The sequence below is a fragment of the Oxyura jamaicensis genome, chromosome 19, assembly GCF_011077185.1.
Source record: "Oxyura jamaicensis isolate SHBP4307 breed ruddy duck chromosome 19, BPBGC_Ojam_1.0, whole genome shotgun sequence".
NCBI lineage: Eukaryota > Metazoa > Chordata > Aves > Anseriformes > Anatidae > Oxyura > Oxyura jamaicensis.
The window spans coordinates 5,078,320-5,101,012 of record NC_048911.1 but is presented as its reverse complement, the minus strand read 5'-3'; the positions used below and the strand labels follow the sequence as shown (position 1 = coordinate 5,101,012).

The 22,693-nt window shown below is 48.0% G+C and overlaps 2 protein-coding genes across 4 annotated transcripts; one reads left to right on the top strand and one right to left on the bottom strand.

The window, feature by feature from the left end:
* Positions 1–1,693: 1,693 nt before the first annotated feature.
* Positions 1,694–13,566, top strand: UNC45B (unc-45 myosin chaperone B). 2 transcript variants are annotated; one of them, XM_035342822.1, is made up of 20 exons: positions 1,694–2,058; positions 2,250–2,411; positions 2,953–2,989; positions 3,146–3,321; positions 3,875–3,964; positions 4,432–4,599; positions 5,751–5,919; positions 6,083–6,253; positions 7,078–7,249; positions 7,779–8,079; positions 8,471–8,565; positions 8,977–9,118; positions 9,554–9,694; positions 9,884–10,011; positions 10,302–10,368; positions 10,719–10,832; positions 10,934–11,049; positions 11,442–11,559; positions 11,668–11,823; positions 12,514–12,726. In XM_035342822.1, the coding sequence occupies exons 2-20, from the start codon at positions 2,250–2,252 to the stop codon at positions 12,529–12,531; spliced, it is 2,541 nt and encodes an 846-aa protein (XP_035198713.1). In that variant the 5' UTR covers positions 1,694–2,058; the 3' UTR covers positions 12,532–12,726. The 2 variants fall into 2 exon arrangements, with proteins under 2 accessions (XP_035198713.1, XP_035198712.1); XM_035342821.1 differs by lacking the exon at positions 12,514–12,726 and adding an exon at positions 12,738–13,566 and having other exon boundaries at positions 1,710–2,058.
* Positions 13,567–13,851: 285 nt separating this feature from the next.
* Positions 13,852–22,190, bottom strand: LOC118176090 (schlafen family member 13-like). 2 transcript variants are annotated; one of them, XM_035342815.1, is made up of 5 exons: positions 21,700–22,190; positions 18,364–19,463; positions 17,396–17,524; positions 15,915–16,641; positions 13,852–15,618 (listed from the first exon to the last, which is right to left on the bottom strand). In XM_035342815.1, exons 1-5 carry the CDS (start codon positions 21,885–21,887, stop codon positions 14,832–14,834), a joined length of 2,931 nt encoding a protein of 976 aa, XP_035198706.1. In that variant the 5' UTR covers positions 21,888–22,190; the 3' UTR covers positions 13,852–14,831. The 2 variants fall into 2 exon arrangements, with proteins under 2 accessions (XP_035198706.1, XP_035198707.1); XM_035342816.1 differs by lacking the exon at positions 21,700–22,190 and adding an exon at positions 20,763–20,814.
* Positions 22,191–22,693: the final 503 nt, after the last annotated feature.

Here is a 22,693-nt window from a genome sequence, read left to right as displayed (position 1 = left end):
CCCCCCCTAGCGGCAGCCCCCCGCCGGCCGCCGTGGGCGAGGGGTCTCGCGTGGGGGGGTCCCTGGGGCCTGCTGGGCAATGGGAGCCTCACCCCCCACACACACCCCCCACCCGGCTGCTGGCACTTAGGGGTGCTCTGGGGCCCTAGGTGCTCTGGGGCTGATGGTGATGATGGTGATGATGGTGATGGAGGTGGTGGCTGTGTTAGTGGTTGGGGGGGCAGTTTAAAAGTGGAAAAATAGAAATTACACGAAGGGCTCGGGAAATGGGGGGGGGAGTAGTGAAGCCTTGCAGAGCTCCCCGTGCTCCTGAGCAGGGTTTTTGTCCCTTTTATCAGGGTGCTGCGTCCAGGGCCACCTCCCGGTGCCAGCGGGGCGCCCGCAGCCAGGGGGTGCCCATGGTCTGCAGAGCTGCTGGGGCACCCCCCTGCTCCTGCAAAGCAGCTGATGCAAGCAGGGGGAAAAATAATAATAATAATAATAATAATAAAAACTCTGTTGTGACTTCTGAAGCTCTTTCAGGCAGGTTTGTAGGGTGGAAAATGAAGGTGCACGGGGGGGTTCCTTGCTGTCCCCACAGGGTTTTGCTGCAGGGGATGCCTGGGGGCTGTCTCCCTGTTTTCCCTAGGACTTCATGTCCCCAGGAAAAGCTGCTTTCTGCTTCCTCACCCGGAGCCTCAAGAGGGCCCCCAGCACCCACTGAGATCTGTGAGGCAAGGCCGCAGCCGCCCTTTTGGTGCAGAGCTGGGGTTCCGGGGGGCTCCCCCAGCGCTGCTGCTGCTCGTGGGAGCGACACTGCTGGCGTGGGGGGCCTGGGCCTGGCACGAGGGGAGCTGGCAGGGCTGAGCTGACCCTTCCTGTACCAACAGCAATGTGGGAAGGGGTTTCTGGCCCGTTTGCCCAAGCACAGCCTGGAAAAGCCACCACACCAGGTCCGCCTGAGGCAGAGCAACCCTCTTAACACCCTGCAGAGCTGCCTCTGCCTTGGACGTGGGGGTGTAAGATCCCCAGGCTCACCAGAGCTGCAGATAACGGATTCCTCCTGGCAGAGCCTCAGCAGGGGATCGCACTGCCTGTTGCACTGCCTGCTGCGGCTCAGCCTCACAGCGTGAGCTGATCGGAGCAACTGAGCGGGCGTTCTGGGGGGAGAGAAGCTGCAAAGCAGAATTCCTGAAGCTGTGACCCCGTGAAACGTGGGGGGCTGAGAGGCTGAGCTCTGGTGTCCTGAGAGCTGGGGCTCTCATCACAGCCGTGGGCTGCTGGGCTCCGATACAGACCTTTGTGTTAGAGTGTGCCTGGTGGGCTGTGGGAGCGTGGGACATGGGTGGGATTTCCATCAGGTGGGATTTCCAGAAGGGTGGGATTTCCAGCAGGGTGGTATATCCAGCAGTTCAGGCTCCCCGAGGCCCTGCAGGGAGGTGGCAGTGCTGGATGCTTCCCCCCCGAGGGCCTTCTGGAAGGTGCTGGGCACTGCCGCAGCTGCCGGCACGGGGCCACTTGTCCCTGTGCAGCTGTCTCATGCGTCCCTAAATAGAAAGGGAGACGGATCTGAGCGCTGGGACGGGGGTCAGCCGTCCCAGCCGTGGGCTTTTTTTGGCACAAAGCCCTCCCATTCCTGCTCCCCCTGCCCCGTGCAGCTCTGTGGGTCAAGGAAAGCTGAGATCCGTCCCGGTGGGTGGGAGAGCATCCCCTCTCGTTGCAGGGAGCTGTGTCCCTGTGCACAGTGTGTCCCCCCCTGAGCTGGGCTGGCTGCTGGCGCCCTGGCTCGCAGCCTTCCCTGGGTGCTATATAGCACGGGAAGGGGACAGGCTGCGGTGACAGGTGACACTGACACGCACCAGGAGCTGCCAGGTCCTGCCCAAACTTGGAGTGGAAGGCGAGCTCTTTCCTGAGCCGTACGGACCCTACACAGTGCCAGCGGACTTCTCAAGCTGCTTTTTGTTATTTTTTTATTATTATTATTCATTAATTGGCCCTTAAGGATCTACAGCCGTGGGAAAAGCTTCTGAGAAGCCACAGCCTTAAGGAGCAGTTTGATTTTCCAAACACTTCAGCCTGGTAATCTGCTTTTATTCATACGTGGGGTATTTACACGCTGGGCTCATGGTGAAGCTCAGCTTGGTGGCGTGGGTGGGCGAACCTGCTGGCACGGGCAGCAGAAAACAGAAGGGGCACAAATTCCGTGTTTTTCCTTAGAACTCCTAAAACATGCTATTTATTTATTTATTTATTGTCCCTCTGCCCCCTAGATGGAGGATCCCATCCAGCTGAAAGAGGAAGGCAATAAATACTTCCAGGCCAGCGACTACGAGAAAGCCGCTCAGAGCTACACGCAGGCCATCAAGCTCAGCAAGGACAAGGCGCTGCAGGCAGTGCTGTACCGCAACAGGGCGGCGTGCTTCCTGAAGAAGGTGAGAAGAGCCCCCTTTTCCATCCTGACAGGGCTGAGCACACCGGTTCAGCTCAAAGGTGGTCCCATTTAATCACTTTGAAGCGCAAGCTTTCGGCAGCCGCCCTGCTCCATCTTACAGGGGCTCTGTAAGCCCTGGCTGGGGGTGCAGGGGCATCGCTCGCTGCCTGTCCCAGCACAGAACAGGCACGGATCGGTATCAAAACGAGTTGTTAGCTCTGTACTGAAACTGTCTCGCTTCCTGCAAGGTTTCGGCAGGTTGCGTAGTGTAGCTTCCCCTCTTCCACTGCTGCCTGCCATTTGTTGCTGCAGCAGCACATGCTGTCTCGCCCATCCCACAGACCTTTTCCTCTTGTCCCTTCATCAGTGATGAGAAATCACCTAAACCTCCACCAGAGCTCTCTCTCCCGCCCTCCCTAGGCTCCTACTGGTTTCACTGGGGTGCCCAGTTAGAGGGAGCAGAGGCCACAGTTGCATCAGCAGCGGGGACGTGCCCTGCTGTTTCGCTGCTAACAAAGTTCACTGCCTTTCTGGTTTGACAGGAGGAATATGCCAAGGCAGCCTCGGATGCGTCGAGAGGTAAGGAGGGGGCAGTTTTTAGAAAGGAGAGCTGTTTTTTACACTTGCTCCAGCCTGCTCCCAGGAGCTGCAATCGCTGTGAAGCAGATCACAGTTTACATGAGGGGGTTCTGAGAAGCAAACAGTGATGCCCAGTCTTTCGGATCCCTTTCCCAGCCATCGACATCAATTCTTCGGATATCAAAGCCTTGTACCGGCGCAGCCAAGCTCTGGAAAAATTGGGGAAATTGGACCAAGCATTCAAAGATGCCCAGAAATGTGCTACCATTGAGCCCCGCAACAAAAACTTCCAGGAGACCCTGAGGAGGCTGGGGGCCGACATCCAGGAGAAGGTAAATTTGGGGGGAGCAGTCCCAGGCCCTCAGCCCAGCGGTGGGAAGTGCGAGGGAACTCCTTGCTCTTGGGTCTTGCTGGATCATTGGTCATACAGAAAACTTGCAGCAGGGTAGGGGGATAAACAGGCTCTGGAACTGGAAGTTCCTACCTGAAGCATGGAAATCTGAGGATCAGATTGAATGGGTAAATTAAAGAGCATGACAGCTTGCTCCCGAGGCTGGGCTGGGCCTGAACATCTCAGTAAGGTCCTGGTGAGGAGCTGGACTGGCTTCAGACAGGGTCTGGCAGTCCACACGTGGACTGGTCCCTCCACGGAGGAGCTGTGTCAGGTCCCTGCATCTCAAAGCACCACGAGGTCTCAGATGATGGCTCAGGGTTTGGGCCCCTGTGTCTGAAGCAGGCAATCGATGCTGTTTCTGAGAAGTTACACTTGTTCTGTTACACAGCTCACTGCCTGCTAGTTGGAGGCTTGTGGTTGTCTTGAAGGGCTAGGGGAAAATTGCCTCTTGATTTTCTGCCTCTGACGCTCCGTGCTCTCTGCTGGCACAGCTGCGCATTCAGTTCTCCACGGACCTGAGGGTGCAGAAGATGTTTGAAATCCTGCTGGATGAGAACAGCGAGAAGGAGAAGCGAGAGAAGGTGAGAACCGCCCCGGATTTGCCCAAATTGCTGTTGTTTAATGTCAGAGGCCTCGCTGAGGAGCTGAAGGCCGTCCTTCCCTTCCCCACCTCCCCTGATGGAGGACGAGGTCAGGAGCAGGGAGAAGAACCACTCTCTGAGGCAGCCGAGAGGGGCAATGCCCTGAGGAGCCATCACCCCTGCACTGAGGGTGGGCCAGCCCCCCAAATACCAGAGGAGGGATCAAACCGGCCCCTCTCCTCCACCTTCCCAGTGTCTCCTGCTGGGTGCTGACCCATTCGTCTTGGGAGGAGCAAAGCAGATCCCCTGATGTGCCTGGAGAAACCTCTCGGTGGGGTCAGAGCCGTGCACTTCTCCTGCCAGCTGGGTGCCCACAGCTCCCACCAGCACATCGCCGATCTGGGAGTTTGGTGGAGGAGTTTTGGAGGCCGGGGTCGTGCTAACGCGTCTTCTTGTCTCCCCCCCAGGCTGCGAACAACCTCATAGTCCTGGGGCGAGAGGAAGCGGGCGCCGAGAGGATTTTCCAGAACAACGGGGTCAGCTTGCTGCTGCAGCTGATAGAAACCAAAAATGCTGAGCTGATCCTGGCAGCCGTGAGGACGCTTTCGGGCATGTGCACGGGACATAAGGCTCGGGTAAGCAGCGGGGTGCTCGGGGCCTTCACTGCTCTTGCCTTGCACCTGGGGAGTGGAAAATCGATCGTTGGCAATGTTTGTGAGCAGCGGGGATTTCTTTTCCTTCTGCTTCTTGTAGGGAGAAATGAAATCCTACACATGAATTTTTTAATTCTGGGGAAAATGATACAAATAAGCAAGTGGGTTAACACAGGCCAAAGAAACTGATCCTGTCACTGTGCTCCTGACCCCAGGGGTCAAAGCTGTGCTCCGCGTGGTGCCTTCCTGCATGCTGGTGAAGCAAAATTTAGGATGTCATCACCACAAGTGGTGGTGGGCAGGGCTGGGTCAAGCCCCGGTCCTTCGCCACGGGTCTCAGGAAAGCGACAAATGGCTTGGTCTCTGAAGGGAAGTTTTGCCCGAGACTTCTGTTAGAGGAAGGAAAGCAGGGAGGATCTGCAGGACAGTTCAGATTCCTGGAAGGGGTCCCAAGGGAGGTGCCAGCAGGCTGAACCAGCTAGTGTCTTGCTCGAAATCAAGTTTCTGTTATGCAAAATGGCCCATGAAAGGTCCTGTCTGCTACACGTGTGTGTCCACCTCCTGCTTCCAGCCAACATGAGCATGGATGTCCGTGCAGTGGTGTGAAAGAGTGGGGGAACTACAACACAACATAGGATGGATAACACCTCGGATAAAAATCCAGTGCTGTGGACACCTATTTTCTTCCTGAAACCTTAACTTTTGTCCCCTGCTCGAAGGCTGTGCTGTGAAACCCACTAGGTCAGAGTAGTCCTGAACACGCCTCCCCTGACTTGCTGGTGTCACCATGCACGGGGACACTGTGTGATGACACAGGGTTTGCTGGCAGCCAGGACAGGTTCCTGCACTAACCAGGCTCCTTGTTACCCACCTGGTGTGGGGACCAGACCCAGCTATGCTCATCTCAGCATCCTCGGTGTAAATAGCCCATCATTTCTGACAACTCTGGATTGTTAGAAGTTGCCTTATAAATGAATACAAGGCTGAAAAGCAAAACTGCCCTGTGCAGACTCAGGATTAACCCAAGAAAATACTTTTTTTACGAGCCAAGCCTGACTTTTGTAAAGCATGCAGGAAGGACAGACTCTTAGCATTTGCTGACAGCTGCTTGGTTTTCTCCTTTCTGGGGCCAGGCCACCGCGATCCTGCACTACCTGGGCATCGACAGCATCTGTATGTGGATGTCGGTGGACAATGAGGAGATCTCCCTGGCTGTCTGCAACCTCCTGCAGACCATCACTGACTGCTTGCTGGGCCAGGGCAAAGAGGAGCAGCACGGGAAGGAGGAGGCTGTGGTGCTAGGTAACGGGCAGTCTCTTGGTCTGTCTGGAGAAAAAGGTGCTTTTCTGCTCTGCCTTGAACACCTACGTTCCAGCCATGTGGTGGCTTTGAGTGGTTTTCGCTGGATTCACCAGCTTTCAGAGAAAACTTCTCCTAACTGGCTGCTACTGCCTTGCTTCTGTAGATACTAAAAAAGACTTGAGGATGATCACAACACGTTTGCTGGATATGTTGGTCAGTAAGAAAGTGTCTGGGCAAGGACGAGACCGAGCTCTCAACCTCCTCAACAAGAACATACCGAGGAAAGACCTGAAAGACCACGACAACAGCAGGACCATCTTTGTCATTGACAACGGTGAGTCCTTCCCCTCCGTTCCTGCTCTGGCCTGGCAGGCATGGAGCTGCCTATTGCTGAATAGCTGTAAAACTGTTCCTCTCTACAAAATGAATTCACTCGGGCTTTTTTTTTTTTTTTTTTTTATTTGGTGCATGCAAGCCTGGAGCAAATTCAGAGCTTATTAGCAGGAAACAGTTTTAAGGTTAAGAGGGAAAAAAGCATGTACGACAACAAGATCTCTTCAGTTTCCAGAGGATTGGTTTAAGCTTCTCCAGTTAGTTTATTCCAGTGTATTTGCTGATGTTTGTAATGTTAGGGCAATTTGGCTTGCATAAATTGGGTGCCTTAGGCAGGAGGAGATGAAAAACTGCTGGGTTTCCTGGATGTTTAAATTTAATTTCTAAAGGGAGGGAGGGTTAATGTGTGGGCTGTTTTATATCAGTTCCAATGTGTGTGTGTTACCATTCTGGTGAAAGTTCTTTAATAATGCTTCTAGCAAAAGGAGGGTTGAGACATCCAGAATCACTTGAAGGTCATGACTTCTCCCCAGTAAGGGCCTCCAGCCTGGGGGGTCAGCGGGTTCAATGCCTCCTGACCCAGCTGGGGCCCAGCTGCACAGTTCTGCTTCCCTGAGAGCTGGATAAATGCTCCATGCTGCAAACCCGCAACCCACCAGCAGAAGGTCCCAGTAAATATCTCAATAACTTCTTTGTCTACAGCATATGTGATTAGGCTATAAAGCAACTGAAAATTAAAATGGCTGTTTTGTTGCCCAGCAAATGATCCCAAATCTTGTCCAGGCCCTCTCTGCTGTAGCAGCCCTATCACTTCATTGTTTCCAGGCTTAAAAAAGATACTGAAAGTGGTGGGCCAGATTCCTGAGATGCCTGACTGCCTGCCGCTGACAGAGAACACCCAGCTGACTGCGTCCATCCTCCTAAATAAGCTGTACGACGACCTGCGCTGCGACCCGGAGCGTGACAACTACCGGGTGATCTGCGAGGAGTACATCAAGTGAGTCGGGTGGGCTCGAGGCGCAGGAGGGCTAAAGAAAGTGATGGGGCCTTGCAGAGCAGTTAGATGCCAAACTGAGGCCCCGGGAGATGATTTGCTTGAGATCCTGCACAATTCCTCAGCATGGATCCTCAAATCCTCATGTACTCCTACCTGCTGGATCACAACCTTTGCATGAATTTGGGCGCAGCTGTGTCCCAAATACCTATATATTTCACAAGTGGAGTGAAATCCAGCAGAGAAATGAGGGACCTGTTACCCTCTTGAAACAAAACTTCTCCCTATGTCCCTGCTTCCCCTGCCAGAGTGCGGCAGAGGGGATCCCTCAGGCAGCCTGAACATCTCTCCATACCCCTCCCCACCTTTCCTGGTGCCCCAGATCTCCCTTGGGGTGCAGTAGCATTGGATCTAGCCTTCCAACTGCCCCCAGCTGATGGAGGACATTCCCTGTCCCACAAGGAGCTATCCAAGGGAATGAGAACAGTAAGCAACCACTGAGCCATGTGCTAACTCCCTCTGTCCCATGCAGGAGCAAAATCGACCCCCAGAACATGGATAAGACACTCCACGCCATCCAGATGGTGTCTGGGGTTCTGCAAGGGCCCTTCGATTTAGGCAACAAGCTGCTGGGCATGAAGGGAGTCATGGAGATGATGGTTGCCCTGTGTGGGTCCGAGAGGGAGATTGACCAGCTGGTGGCTGTGGAAGCCCTCATCCACGCCTCCACCAAGCTGAGCCGGGCCACTTTTATCATCTCTAACGGAGTGACGCTCCTGAAGGAGATCTACAAGAAGACCAAGAATGAGAAGATTAAAATCCGAGCCCTGGTGGTAAGGATGTTAGCCCCCTGCCTCTTATCCACCTGCCCTGCTCCCCTCCTTGCCGCTGGACTTGGGAAAGGGGGAGGTCCTGGGAACGTGCTGGGTCACCCCCACAGCTGGGGGATGGCTTAAGGTGCTCCCCCTGCAAGAAAGGGGGAGAGAGCAGACCAGAAAAGCACAGGGATTATTGGGAACACTGAAGGCAAAACTGGTTAAAGACATCCCATAAAAGCACAGAATTGGACTGCTGTGCTACAAGCTGAAAAACCTCCTGGGTATTGGGATGTTTCCTCTTAGACCTGACTTCAAATTTCAGATATGGGATTAGGCTGATTCTGGGCAGCACCGCTAGGGGATTAACGAACCTTTCTCCCTGGTGTATTTTCTTCTTCATCCTCAGGGTCTCTGCAAACTGGGCTCAGCAGGAGGGACAGATTATGGACTGCGGCAATTTGCTGAGGGGTCCACAGAGAAGCTAGCCAAGCAGTGCCGAAAGTGAGTTTTACCTTGTCTTTTCTCCTGTTATCCTATATTTTTTTCAAAATACAGCATGCTCCCTCCCCATGAGATCCTGCCCACGCATGGCCTTCATTTCCTGTTGCTGCTTGACAGCTGATAATGCCGGTGGGGCCATTGCTCCGGGACCTGGAGCTCTTCAAAGCCTCAAGCAGCTGATGTTCCTCCTGCCTCAGTGCTGTGTAGCTGTCCTCATCTGTTCTTCCCTGTGGCCTTTAGATCCCTCACGTTGGGCCATGGGAGGAGGTCCTGTCTCAAGGGACCCACAAGGGAGTTGCAGCAGGACCTAAGTACAGGTTCCGGCCTGACGCAGTTCTCAGCACATCTTAGTTTTTCCTCTCAAATAAATTAGTGCTGGCTCCTGAGATAATTCGGATTTCTCTCTTCCAGGTGGTTGTGCAACACCACCATAGATGCCCGCACCAGGAAGTGGGCTGTGGAAGGACTGGCATACCTGACCCTTGATGCAGATGTGAAAGATGACTTTGTGGAAGACGAGCAAGCCCTGCAAGCTATGTTTGAATTAGCCAAGGTGCTTTCCCCTTACCTTGTTCTCTCACTCCTCTGATAGCATCAAGCTCTCCAGAGTAACACTGTCTCCCCAAGCAGGAGCAGTTGTGACCCCAAAACCTCCCCTCTATCTAGCTTGGCAAAACTTCAATTTAGCCTGTGCAGCTGAGACACCTCAAGTTTTTCTCATCCTGGTGTTCTCCCAGGATGCAGAAGGTTGCTCTTACCTTTACTGTCAGTGGCTGTTCCTGCATGAAAACCAAAGGCATCACGATTCGGACAGCATCTGATGAGACCACATCCTGTTTGACCATAAATTTCCATTTTTCCCTGACCTGGAAACTTCAGCCAATGGGAACTTCAGCTAGGACTGCCACCGTGGTGGCTTGCAGTCTGGGGACACGTTTTTCTGCCGTGTCCTCTTCACCCTCACATGAACTTCTATGTTTCTGTGCAGATGAGTGACAAGACTATCCTGTATTCCGTGGCTTCTGCGCTGGTGAACTGCACCAACAGCTACGACACCAAGGAGCTGGTCCCGGAGCTGGTGCAACTGGCAAAATTCTCCAAGCAGCACGTGCCTGAGGAGCATCCAAAGGTAGGTTGGAGGAGATGCTCAGATCTCAAGACTTTCTTTGGTGTATTCATTGTCACAGACTTCAGGCCTCCTGGCTCCCAGGCTACGAGGCTGCAGTCTCTTTGCTCTCCAGCCAGGCTTGGCTGTAGTCGAGCAGGTTGGAGGCTGCTGAGGGGCTGACCCCTTTCCAATGTCCTCCCCCCCTACTAGGACAAGAAAGATTTTGTTGTGAAGAGAGTGAAGCGGTTGCTGAAAGCCGGCGTCGTCTCTGCCTTGGCCTGCATGGTGAAGGCAGACAGTGCCATTCTGACGGACCAGAGCAAGGAGCTCATAGCCAGGTGCCTGCCTTCCGTCCTGGGAGCCGGGGGTGCTGGCCAGCCGCTGTGCCTGGGCTGGCTCCTCGTTTGCGGGGTGGTGCGTCCTGCCTACGGGGGCAAGATGAAACGGGGGTGGAGAAAAGGCTTAAGCACAAAGCCTTTCTTAACCTATTTCATAAAAATGCTTGTGCTGGCATCGAAGCTGGTGTATGGGGCTGTCTTGCTAGGTTGTGTTTTGAATTTCTGGTCACCCGTACTGGTTATTGCCCTCTGGCATGGCTGTTTCACTGAGCGATGCTGTGCTTTTGCAGGGTGTTTCTTGCATTGTGTGAGGACCCCAAGGACCGTGGGACCATCGTTGCTCAAGGTGGTGGAAAGGTGATGACTCTTATCTGCCTGATGTGCATTTAAATCTTCCCTACAGTGAGGGAAGGTGGCAGAAAAGCCTGAGCTGTCCTGGTAGCCCCTGGGGCACAGACTGACTGCAGTCTTACCTCTGCAAGCCTCTAATGAAGCTTGCAATGCACCTCTAACGAACCTTGAAATAACTGTCAGCTCCCAGCTCTGGCATGGTGCATGTATGAGAGCAAATGGAAAGCATCACCATGATGCGGACCCATTTCTCCAACAGACAAATCTTTAGGATATTTTAAACTTATCTTAGCATACATCAAGGCCATCCTGTGAATCTTCTCAGGGGCATTCAGTGCTTTCCTGTGTGTCACTAGGCCCTGATACCACTGGCTGTGGAAGGTACAGACGTTGGCAAGATAAAGGCTTCTCATGCCTTGGCAAAAATTGCTGCCATTTCCAATCCAGATATAGCATTCCCAGGAGAGAGGGTAAGTTTAAACAAACAAACAAACTTAACTCCATTAGCAAATGGAAATTGCCAAGATCTGAGAGCTGGCAAAGCAGTGACACGTGGCACGCTCTCTCACAGGTGTATGAAGTGGTGAGGCCCCTTGTCAGCCTGCTGAACACTGAGAGAGATGGCCTCCAGAATTATGAGGCTCTGTTAGGTCTCACCAACTTCTCAGGAAGAAGTGACAAACTTAGGTGAGTGTACCTGCTTTTTGACCTTCTTTCTTTTCCAAGTGCTTTATCAGGAGTGAATTTCTTATCAGGAGGAGCTGAATTTCAATTCAATGCTTTTCTTATAGGACTGCAAAGACTGATTAACTAGAGCTACCTTTGGCAGAGATATAAAGGTCTTAGAACAGAAAGATTAATATAATAACCAGTAAGAAGAGTGGCATGTTTTCCCCTAGAAAAAGGAAAACCAACATGAATTCAATCTGCATTAGATAAGGGATGAAGCACATTTCATGAGTTTCATGAGCTGTAGGCACAGATTTTATTTAAAGCCCTTCCCTGCCTCTCCTCTGTCTGCAGATAATATTTTAGGGTGACTATTGCATGTCCCATGATGTTTTTTGACTCCAACACAGGATGAAGATAGTCAAGGAGAAGGCATTGCCAGACATTGAAAACTACATGTTTGAGAACCATGACCAACTTCGACAGGCAGCCACAGAGTGCATGTGCAACCTGGTGGTCAACAAGGAGGTAACTCACTCTGCATCTCAGACTCGACTGCATGCACCAGCTCCTGAGCCACCTCAGTGATGCATTCATAGCTGTGTTGTCTCTGGATATCATGTGGGGTTTTTTTAGGTTCAAGAGCGGTTTGTGGCTGATGGAAATGACCGGCTGAAGTTGGTGGTGTTACTGTGTGGTGAGGATGATGAGAAGGTGCAGAGGGCAGCAGCAGGAGCCCTGGCCATGCTTACAGCGGCACAGAAGAAACTCTGCTCTAAGATGACTGAAGTGGTAAGTCCGTAAGTAGAAGCACTGGCAGTGTAGACGTAACCTTGAAAGGGGCCTGGCTCAGTGAAAATGCTCGTAAGGAAGATGTAGTCTACCAGATGGCTAGCGAGGAACTTAGTGGTGAAGGTGAGAGCTGGGTGTGCATGCTCCTAGTCCACCCCTGCACAAAGTAAAAGTCTTGTTTATATCAGCCTCCAAGACTTCTTCTCAGATGAAACAATTTTATGTAGCTATTCCTCAAGTGAAGTCCAGCATACTAACTGTCAAACAAGGTTAGGAAAGCAGAATGGTATTCAATATAGATCCTTAGAACTTTCCATACGTAACATGAAATCCAAACCTTGCTTCATTCAGAAATGTAAAGAGCTTGAGCAGTAATCTATTGATCTTTACAAATACCAAAACATCTCCGCTTCCTACAGAGATCTCTGGTTCTGAGAGCTCAGACCCTGCATAGCAGAATAGCTGAGGTTGACAAGCGAACCCTCTTTTAGTGGCACACATGCTGATGTTGGACACTGGGGTTTGTCAGAATACAAATCATCAATCAAGCCAAAGGAGGGGCTCAGGAAAATTACTGGGAGGAGTGAACTGCTTCTGGTCATCTCAGCTGTGTTGCTTCTCTAGCAAGATTCTCTGCACAGAGATTATGCAGCAGTGTAAATATGAAACTTCTGTTTTATGTGGTGCTAGGGTCATGAAAACTTCTGAGTGTGTGTGTGTGGGGGGGGGGGGGGCAATATGTGGAGGGGTTCACAGTTTTGGAGTCAGGTTTCCTTAGATACAGAATCAACATACCCGACATACCTATGAAGAGGTGAGTCCCTGTACTTCTGCTGGGACATGCCCTGCCAAACTTACGTTCTCGGTTGAGGTATTCTTCAGACCAATACTAACGATATTTCCCTTCCTTGAAGACCACCCAGTGGCTTGAAATCCTGCAGAGGCTCTGCTTGCATGATAACATGGAAGTGCAGCACCGTGGACTGGTCATCACTTTCAATTTAATCAGCGCCGACAAAGAGCTAGCAAAGAAGGTGGTGGAGACAGAGCTCCTAGAGATCCTGACCTTCATCGGCAAGCAAGAAGATGACCCCAAGAAGCAGCACATCCTTAATGTAGCACGCGACTGCCTCACCAAGTGCATGGATTATGGACTGATCAAACCTCTCTCTCGAGCATGAGGAAATGAAAAGTACAGAAAAAGGCTGAGTGGGGAGAAAAAAAGCTACTGAGAAACGTGGAGAACAGAGCCGTGAAGAAAATTTATTCCCATTGTCAAGGCATGGAATAGAGCTGGGGGACAGTTTTAGAGGATCAGTAACTGTATTAGGAAAAGGGTGGAATTTGCATCCGAAATTTGGAAAATGTCCATCTGAGTAGTTTCTAGATGGTGTAAATTCTTTCTTTGCCCCCATTCAGCTGGTAATACTTGAAGTTTCAAGGCCTAGCTATGGAAAGGGTTGGTTATTTGGGAAATGTGCCAGGGCTGTTGAAGAAAACTCAACTGAAATTGGTTCTGCAACCATCCACAGCTCCTGGTACTTCAGTAATTCCTACCAATGATGGAACCAGGAGGAGGTTTAATTGCATCCCATCCTGCATTCAGAAAAGAAGCTGGCTGTTAGTTGTGTGCTTTTTTTTGTTGTTCATTTATGGTATTTTTAAATGTCTTTAAGTGGTGTGCCAGAGTTTGAGGCTGGTGGATGAACTTTTAATAAATTTATTACCTTGTTCCATGTGGAATCTCTACTGTTCTGCTTTAATTAAGCAAATGGAGGATCTATGGCAATTCCCAATCTCAAGTTTGCTTCATATCCAGTAATGTGGGCACAAGCTGAATTTACACCAATTGCAAAATAATCTAATGCTGCTCAAAAGAACATGTGAAGGCACTGTGAAAATAGGCTATATGAAGAGGCAGCACTAATGGGATAAGCTGGTGTTCATACCAGGGCACACAGTGGGCTCAACAGGGAATTTTGAAAATATTTCACTTAGGAAAGAAGAATGAGAAGAAAATCAAACCAGTTGGTGATCACATTAAATTTTTACTTTATAGAAATTTACAATCAAGCACAGATTCTTCATGCATACTATGCACGCTGATCACAGACCCTTGCTTTAATCAGCAGAGGGGGAACAGAAATCTGAGTACACAGTAACTACAATCAGCCATGATCTAAAAACGAAGTACATTCAACTGTTTCTGATCATAATAATAGTTAGTGATCCTTGTCTGATAAGCGTGGCATGATGAAGTGATTGAAGCGTGGGGATCATGAAAAAAAACACACAGGTAGTCTTTCCTAGTTGCTGACTAAAGAAAAAAGTGGAAGGTGCATCTACCTTCCAGAAGTTAGAGAAGCAAGAATATTTAAGCTAATAGGTTTGACAGTTTAGAGGCAAATTTACTTGAAGGATGGATTCCAGCTGTGTACAATGTCTTGTTATTGCACACACACCCCATAAAGTTGTTGGTGCTTTACGCTAGCTGGCTAATCAGACTCTTTTCCCAAACCAGCTGAACCGTAGGTCATTCTGTGGTGGAAAACAATATAAAGGTTCATGGGTTGCTTTCAACTAGCCTTTGGTTTTAGATGCTCAGTTTTCGGAATTTGAGATCTGTCTTTTGCAATACTTTGCATCTAACTCCGTACAGAGTTTTACATAACCAGTGTGTCTGAAACGAAGACAAAAATGCTATTGGTACATAAAGGCAGTTAAGCAAAACTTTTCTTAGCCCACTAAAACTACTACTTTGGCATAACTGGGTGGTTCTAACCCATACTGACTTGCTGAAGTTCAGTGGGAAGCTACTCCCGTAAAAGCTATTTATTTGTATGCTAGTTAAAACATGGACCTCAATTTCACTGAAGGCCTCAGTTTCACTCTTCTGGCTATCTGAATGAAAACTCTTTTTAAAAATGGCTTCTAACACTGGAAGCCTGTGCTGTTTGGTGCTGTTCTGAGCAGTACTATAGGTACAGGAGTGATTAGTTTTCATATTCCTAGTATTCACATAACAAGTGTAGATTTAAATTAGCTCTGGATGCTACGCATACTACTACATTGTTAAAAATGTCATCCTGAGATGGAAGGGGATTAGGAAGAATACCAAACACAATAGTTCTTTCTAAACCGGAGAAACGACGGAAGCTGTCAAGAATCATGTGCCTCTCTAGTCCTCCACCCATTTTTCCTAGTATTATCTTTAACTTCCTCATTTCTGATGTCAGTATTTCCTGGTATGCTTTTACTTCATCATCTCTGTAGCACAGAATAGCAATATCTTTCTCAGAGTAACCGCTTTTAAGGTACATGCAGCAACACTTTGCCACATACTTTGCTATTTCGTTTTTGTCTCTTCTGTTTATTATTTCAAAAAAGCCAGGCACAGCGGAAGCACATGTGGCTGTTTGTAACAACTTCTGTAAATGATCTTGGGGAATGCTTACAGTAGGGTACTTTACAATCTCTTCCATTATGTCTTTTAGATAGCAAAAGATGCTGTTAGCATTACGAACCACTTTGTTTAGTGACTCAACAGGATCGTGCCATCTTGGTTCTGGAAGACCAGTTGAGAAGCAGTGACTTGTCTGCAAGTAGTCCAAGAAAATCCAGAGAAAGCCAGGCTCGGGGAGATGTGGTGATGAAGTCAGGTCCAAGGCCTTTTGATACCAGTCACCTTCCCCAACTTGGAAATTCTGTGCTTCATCAATTATTATGTGCTTCACATAATTAAAGCTTTTTTTCAAAAAGGCTACTCTTGTCACAGCTTGGCAAATATTTTTCTGTCTACAGAAGAAATACAAGCAGATTAAAAACAATCTTTGTGTGTTGTAAACTAGTAGTTACTTTACCAGAACAAAGTGAATGCCAATGATATTTCAATCAGATTTATTACTAGATGCTCAGGACGTCAAGAAAAAAAAAATGAAGCCTTACTCAAAATGCATCCTAAATACCCACTTCAAACACTACAGTGGTGGTGGACACCCACCGTACCAAATAAGCTCATCAGTACCCAGCTATTTGAAAAATGAGGGTCAAATAATAACATGTTGAAATGAATAATTGGAGGAAAGACTTACCTCACAAAATCTCTCAGAGGCTGGTTCTCACATATGTAAAGAACCTCATGTTGTTTGCACTGAAACATATTTCTTATTTTCTCTATGATGTTCAGCGCCATGATAGTTTTCCCTGTTCCTGGTAGACCATAAACAAACAACTTCTTAGATTTGTGGAGGTTTTCTGACAACAGCTGGTATTGTTTCATGGTCAGGAGGTTTAAAATCTCAGAACCAACACGATCACTTAAAAAGGATTTGAAAGTCAACAAGGCTATTGTGAGAGAACACAAGATGTCTTTGAAGTTTATTCCGTTGATTAGGCTGTAGTTTTGGGGATACATTTCTTGAATGTTCAGATCCCATTCTTCTCCATGCTTAAATCCAGGAGGCAAAATCAGTAGCTTTGGTATTATACACAGTTTGTGAATATAGCCCCCAGTGTTGACTAATTTCTCCTTCAGCTTCCTGGCTGTGCATTTTGAGTATTCAAACAAATCCTTAGAGATATGATGCTTACAGACCGTGTAGAGAATAGGTGGCCAATCCTTGGCTAGTACAAGAACGTCACAAATTACGTCTCGTTTTTCTGGCAAGCCAACATCAACAGCCCAGCTTCTGGAAGATATCACAATTCCTTCAGATACCTGCTTCAATTGTTCTTCCATTAAAATCTTCAACTCTGGATGCTCTTGAACAAGGTCTTCGGTGAGTTTTTCTGGAGTATATTTTATGCCCTGGGATTCTTCTATCAATGCAGAGCAAAAGAAATAGTCAGTGTTAGTATAAAATATGCAAATCCAGCCCTCCGAAATGATGCTGTGGGAATTAATAGTGGTGAAAGGTTACAAATTCAGACCCTCGCTGCTCGAAAGCCCTTTTCTGCTTCTTCAAAATTTTCCTCACCCACTCTGTGCATTTCTAGTTTCTTTTGCAAAGACTGCATCCTCGGGGATCTCAATCGTTTTTCCTAGCCAGGTTATCAGTCCCTTTGCTAAAAACACTAGCACACAGCCAGCTTATGCCAACCTTGCTCTGTATATTGGCCTAGCAGACAGAGAAATGAAGATTAACAAAACTGGACACCTGGCTGATCTTGCAATGCCACAGAAACACTGGACTGTAACTGGGAGCAGACACTTCACTCTGTTCCCAGCCCCAGTCACCTTTCCTATTTCAGGCTGATTCCACATAAACTTCTCCTCCTATCTTTCCCATTTTCACTGGTTTGTGAAAAGACATTGGCGTGGCTGTGTACAGTCCCCAGAGAAGTTCAGCGGGCTGAGCTCTGTCACGTATACACAGCAACATCCTGCAGAATATCAGTACTGGGGGAAGAGCTCACCAGACATTTGAATGCAGCGCTGCTGACAGATCTGCAAAATATTTCCAGCTTTTTCACCTGTTTAAAGAATGTTTTCAAACTCAGCTTTGACCTCGACCACGGCCTTGAGATTCATCACATAGACCTATCAGACAGTGAAAGCAATGTGTATATCTACCTGGAAACAGTTGCTTACAAAGATCATCAACATTGTCAAGGCCCTGGTGCGAATAAACCGGCCTGGCAAGGGGTGGCGCCTCTGACAGACTGAGTGCTAATGTGAAGTTCTCAGACAACTCTGAAAGATCTGGAAAAGAGAAATAAAAATGTGATAATGTGAGTTTTTTCTGCCCCTTAGTGCAAGGGGCACAAGCAGTCCTCATGCTGGTTTTCAAACTTTCACTCTTCTTTAAAAAAAAAAAAAAAGTGATGAACAAACAGAAACTTTGGAACTCATGTGGGCAGCAGCTGATTAGCTACCGAATGGGCCCTGGTCATCGATCATGGAGCTGCTCTTGGTTTTCTTGTCTCAGTTGCTCTTGTGACCTCTAACTCCTTTAGTGATACCCCCTTCACTGCCCAAGAACTGGCCAATGAACAATTTCTCCAGCCACAGCTCTCTGCCTACTGGACAGGCAGCAGCATCGGAGAATGTCACAAAAAGTAAAGAAAAGGAGGAAAAGTAAACATTCAGCCCTAAAGCAAAAACTGAACTCTGTCAGTTATGTAAAATAACACAGGTACTGGGGTCTAACCTCCAAAGCAGTCCTTGTCACCTTGAGGCATAGAGACCTCCTGCTGCAAAGGCAGTCAATAACATTGGTATTAGCGAGCTGCTAGTCACCACACCTCGTCACTGCAGCCTGAGACAAGCATTAACAAAGGTAACAGAAATGCAGGCATTTACCAAGGACATGAAGTCAAAATTGACCATGAACGGTCAAAAATTTTAGTTTGGTCAGGCCCACAAAGAACACTGAAAAGCAAGTAGGATTACCTAAGGAAAACAACAAGACGAGGAACAAGAATCATAAAATCATTGAACAGCCCAGGTTAGAAGGGACCTTGAAAGATCACCAGGTTCAAGTTTAAGAAAATAAAAGGGAATATGGAGAACAGAAGGGGATTGTCCTGGGTCTTTTGGACCTGGATCAGCAGAGATCATCCACGCGGCCCATTCATCTGCTCTCAGCCTCCTGATAATGGGACCTTCCACTCGCCACGACTCTGGATCTTTTGTAAACACGGCACAAGTAAACGGCTCGATCTTCACAGCGCAGACGTAGCCACAGTGCTCTCCAGGCTCATTGTATACTTTGAAGATTTTGTGTTTGTACCTTATGCTGTGTTCATAGCCTCTTTTACAGAAATGGAAGACCTTTAATATGTCCTGAATGGATTTGATTAGGTGGCTTAATTTTTCAAGGTCCTCATCATCACATGTGAATCCCTGTACTCTCCTGGCATCATCCACACCGATCCATAAATACCCGCCACGTGTATTTGCAAATCCAGAAATATACTGAGGCAAAATTTCTTTAACACGAGTAAAAAAATTGTCAGTAGAATAGTGCTTAAATTCCACATTTGCTGACTCTGTGAAATTCAGTGTCTCTCCGTATTGCAGTTGGTCCCTATTAAACAACTCGGCAACAGAGTCATTTACAATATCCATGTCTTCTTCAACATCCCTTGTCTTCCTTTTCTTGGCAGGTGTTCCTGGGCTAAGCTCTCTCCTGGCTTCATCTTGCTTTTCTTCAAGGAACGTAATAGCTTCAGTAAGGGTCATGTGGGAAAGAGAAGCACCACATTTTCCATACAACCCACTGCTCAGGGCACAGATACGTGGCTTACTTTTTAGGGATGCTTTTCCCCTGCTCCATGTTTTAACAAAAATCAAAAGGTAATTATCTTGCTGTTTGAAGTCCAGGTATTTTGCCAAGTCTGCACACAAAAGAAGAGATCGAAAAATTTCATCCAAGTCTAGTCCGATCTCATCTCTCTGTAAACTGTAGTCTTCATTTTCAATCTCTGCCTTTACCACACCTCCTCCAGAGTTTAGCAAGGCACACACTGCAGAGGCAAGGGTGTATTTTTGATCTTGTTTTGATTTTTTTGGCATCTTTTTTCTTGCTTTTTCACCAAAACATATTTTTCCTACATTCAAAACTACTTCAGGATACTTCGTTGCTGAATCAACCCAGACTTGCTGCAGATGTTGATGGTCCTCAAGAGCCATTCTGGGCCTGAAACAATTGTACAAAAAATGCTTGCCATTTATGTTGAAACATCAATCTTCCAAAGACTTCCAAAAAAGCATTAGCTAAACAGAGGCTATCCTTTGAACAGTAAATGCACAGAGTCACAGAGATAAGAGATGAAGAATCAATTGTAGTAATTTGTTTCAGTCCCAAATGAACCTGAAGCTTTGCTTTTGGGGAGTCCTTGTGTTTTCCCCACCCCACCTCCTGACAGAGCCAGAGTAGCAGCATTCTTCAGTAACCCAGAGCTGTTAGTCTCTCTCACACACACCAGTGCTCCCTTCAGTGTTTACGGCACAGCAAAAAGGAGTTTCTCCCACTTCCAAAATAGATCGCTTGCCTAAAATCCAAAAGCCTCTCTGTGGAAATTTGGCCCCAGTGTCCACTTGTTTATTTTTCTGTCCCTGAGAATGAGGGAATGTAGGTACCTTGCTGCTGTCAGTCCCTCTGAACACAGAAGCAGCCTCAAATATTTTTTCTACAGCCAGACTCATCGCTATCTTCATATTCCCGGACTGCACAGCTCCTCCTCCCCCTCTCGTCTGTCACCTCTTGCTCAGCTACCCCGTGAGCACAGGCCAGGACAGACAGCTGGGTCAGAGCTGTGTTTCACTGAAAAGCCTAAACTCAAAGCTGTTGCAGGTAAGATAAACCTGGAGACAGCAAGGCTGCCTCTGCCAGCTTTCTGACGGGGGAATAGGAAGCAACTTGCTTTATGGTAGCCAGTCAGGGGGCTACAAAGTGAGACTCACCTGTGCCACAGCTACCTTGGGGCTTAATCCATCTTTTCAGCTTTTCTGCATTGAAATGAACTGCAAACATTATCTTCAGAGGGATCAGAATGCCCAGGCAAAGGACTCTGATGAACACTACTCCTAACACTGGGAGGGCTACCAGAGAGCTGTATGGAGACCCTCTGTTCCCACCGGCCATGAACACATTTAATAAACCACCTACGATAGAGATGCTGTGCAGAGCAGCTGCTTGAAGCCTTGGAGGGGACTGTTCTGCTCATACTCATCAAGTTTCCCTCCAGCTTCCTGCAGCAGGACAACCTGGCTGACCGGTGGGATCTCAGACTATCACCAGTTTAACAGAGAAAAGGACTCACCACACCTCATTTTCTTAGTTCTGGGCTAAATCAACAAATCTCAAATATCAATTTTAAATCCATAAATAAGTTCTGCATGGCAGAAGCAGAGGACAAAGCATACAGGATATCTCATCTCTTTTCTCCTTCTCAGTCTGCTCACTCCGTTAAAATCTCAGAGAAATTAAACTTACTTTTTTGCTGGCCGCAGTTCTTCTCTGCTGGTTTTGATTTCTTTTCCTTTGTGTTACCTGTGATCAAGCACGCACAGCGTCCACAGACTTCACCAGAGCTTTCTAGTTCTGTACAAAGTTCATAAGTGGGTTTTGGCGGGAGTCAAGTCCTCCAGTGCTAGTTCCCGCCCTCTGCCACTTTTCCAATGGCCGCAGCGTATCAGAGCAAGGGAAAAAAATAATAATAAAAAAAAAAAAATAGAAGAATTCCCCCAACCTACAGCATTTACATATGGCATTGTTTGCTCATCCTGAAAGGCTGGCCTTTCATTAAACCTCAGAGCTGCAAAATCAGATAGCTGTAGTCCTGGAAGCAGGATAGCAAGCTAGAAAGTCTCATGCAGAAAATATGATCTGCTTTTCTACAGTCACAGTATTTGCAGTAGGAGATGCAATTATTTTACCTTTTTGTACTGATAGAGTACATTAAAGCTAATAATTTTATACTTTTTATACTGAAATCATGCCCATATACAATTTTCAGCTTCTGCTGAAAATTGATATAGGTTAATTTGTTTTCAGAACTTGTCTCTGTGAAAGAGCCGGGCATGGGGCCACTTTGGAGCACCCTCAGTGATACCTCCCTCCTCGGGTTGAAATGTCAGCAAAGACACTGAGATTGGGGCAATAGTGAGAAGACTGAAAACAAGGAAGGTAATAGCCTTGATTACAAAGCCCTGAGAAGGCACATGCAGCAGTGGACGTGTGTGCCCTGATTTGCTCAGCAAAGCTGTGGATTTTTTTGAGACAGGAAGAGAGGAGATGAAGTAATGTGAAAGAAAGAACAAGTTAGTGCAAGGCTGTACAGAAACTTACTTCCAGGACAGAAAGGAAAATAGAAACATTCTGACTGTGTGCAGACATACAGCTTCATTTACAGATTAAAAATCCTTTTTACCTTTTGCTTCCACACAGGGTAAAAGAGACGCTGGATCCGGGATGATAACAAATACAGTGACTGCTTTCTGTTCCACAAAAGCTGACGCTGCCGTGCTGTGAAACGAAAATGAAAGTCGCTGTGCCAAAATTGCTGCTAGCTTTCAGGAACGGGAGCCTGCCTGCAGCAGAAGAGTTTCTGAGAGCCATAAAATGGCCACTTCGAGAAGGAAAATCTGGGAGCAATATATCAGCTGCCCTTCATTGCTCTGCCACTTGTCTTTTCTTTTCCCTTCTCTGTTTTTCCCTCCTCCCCACAGACTCGGGGAAATGTCCAGAGGAGGGGGAGGCAGCCGCTAGCAGAACGGGCTGCATTCCGGTGCCCCAGGCTTCTGTTCACTCATTGCAAAGTACTCATTTTCCCGGTTAATTTTTTTAATGGAGCCTGCTGCCAGTTACTGGTGACTTCCTTACCTTCCCTGCAGGTGTTATTTTTCTATGTGAAACCAACAGATGCGTGGGCATGCTAAAAATAAAAAATAATAAACAAACAAATATGCATTTTTAACTTCTGAATTTCTCTTTGTGCCTCCTTTCTACATCACCGAACTGTACTTACCCCTCCGACCAGATCCTCTTCTTGATCCAGCCCAGAAAAGCCCAGAGCAAGGCCAGAACCCTCCTCTCTGTGTGAAACACTAACGTGCAGGCTGCTTGGCAGGAATTTCTGGCAAATTGCTGCTCGCCAGAGGGACGGATGGACCGACTGCCTGCCGGACAGACTGCCAGCCGGACCAACTGAGCGCCTTGCAATAAATGCTATCCACCCACCTGGCCTTAACCAAGCGAGCAACTGCTTTAACTCCTCTAGTAAACCATGGTAGGACTATTATTTTCAAATCACCTTTTGTTCAATTGCTGGAATATTTTTATTTCTTGTACATTTGTGGTTGTTTCGCCCCTTTCTGTTTCCCAGTGATCCCCAAGCCCATTGTTTCCCCTTCTGGTGGAGAAGT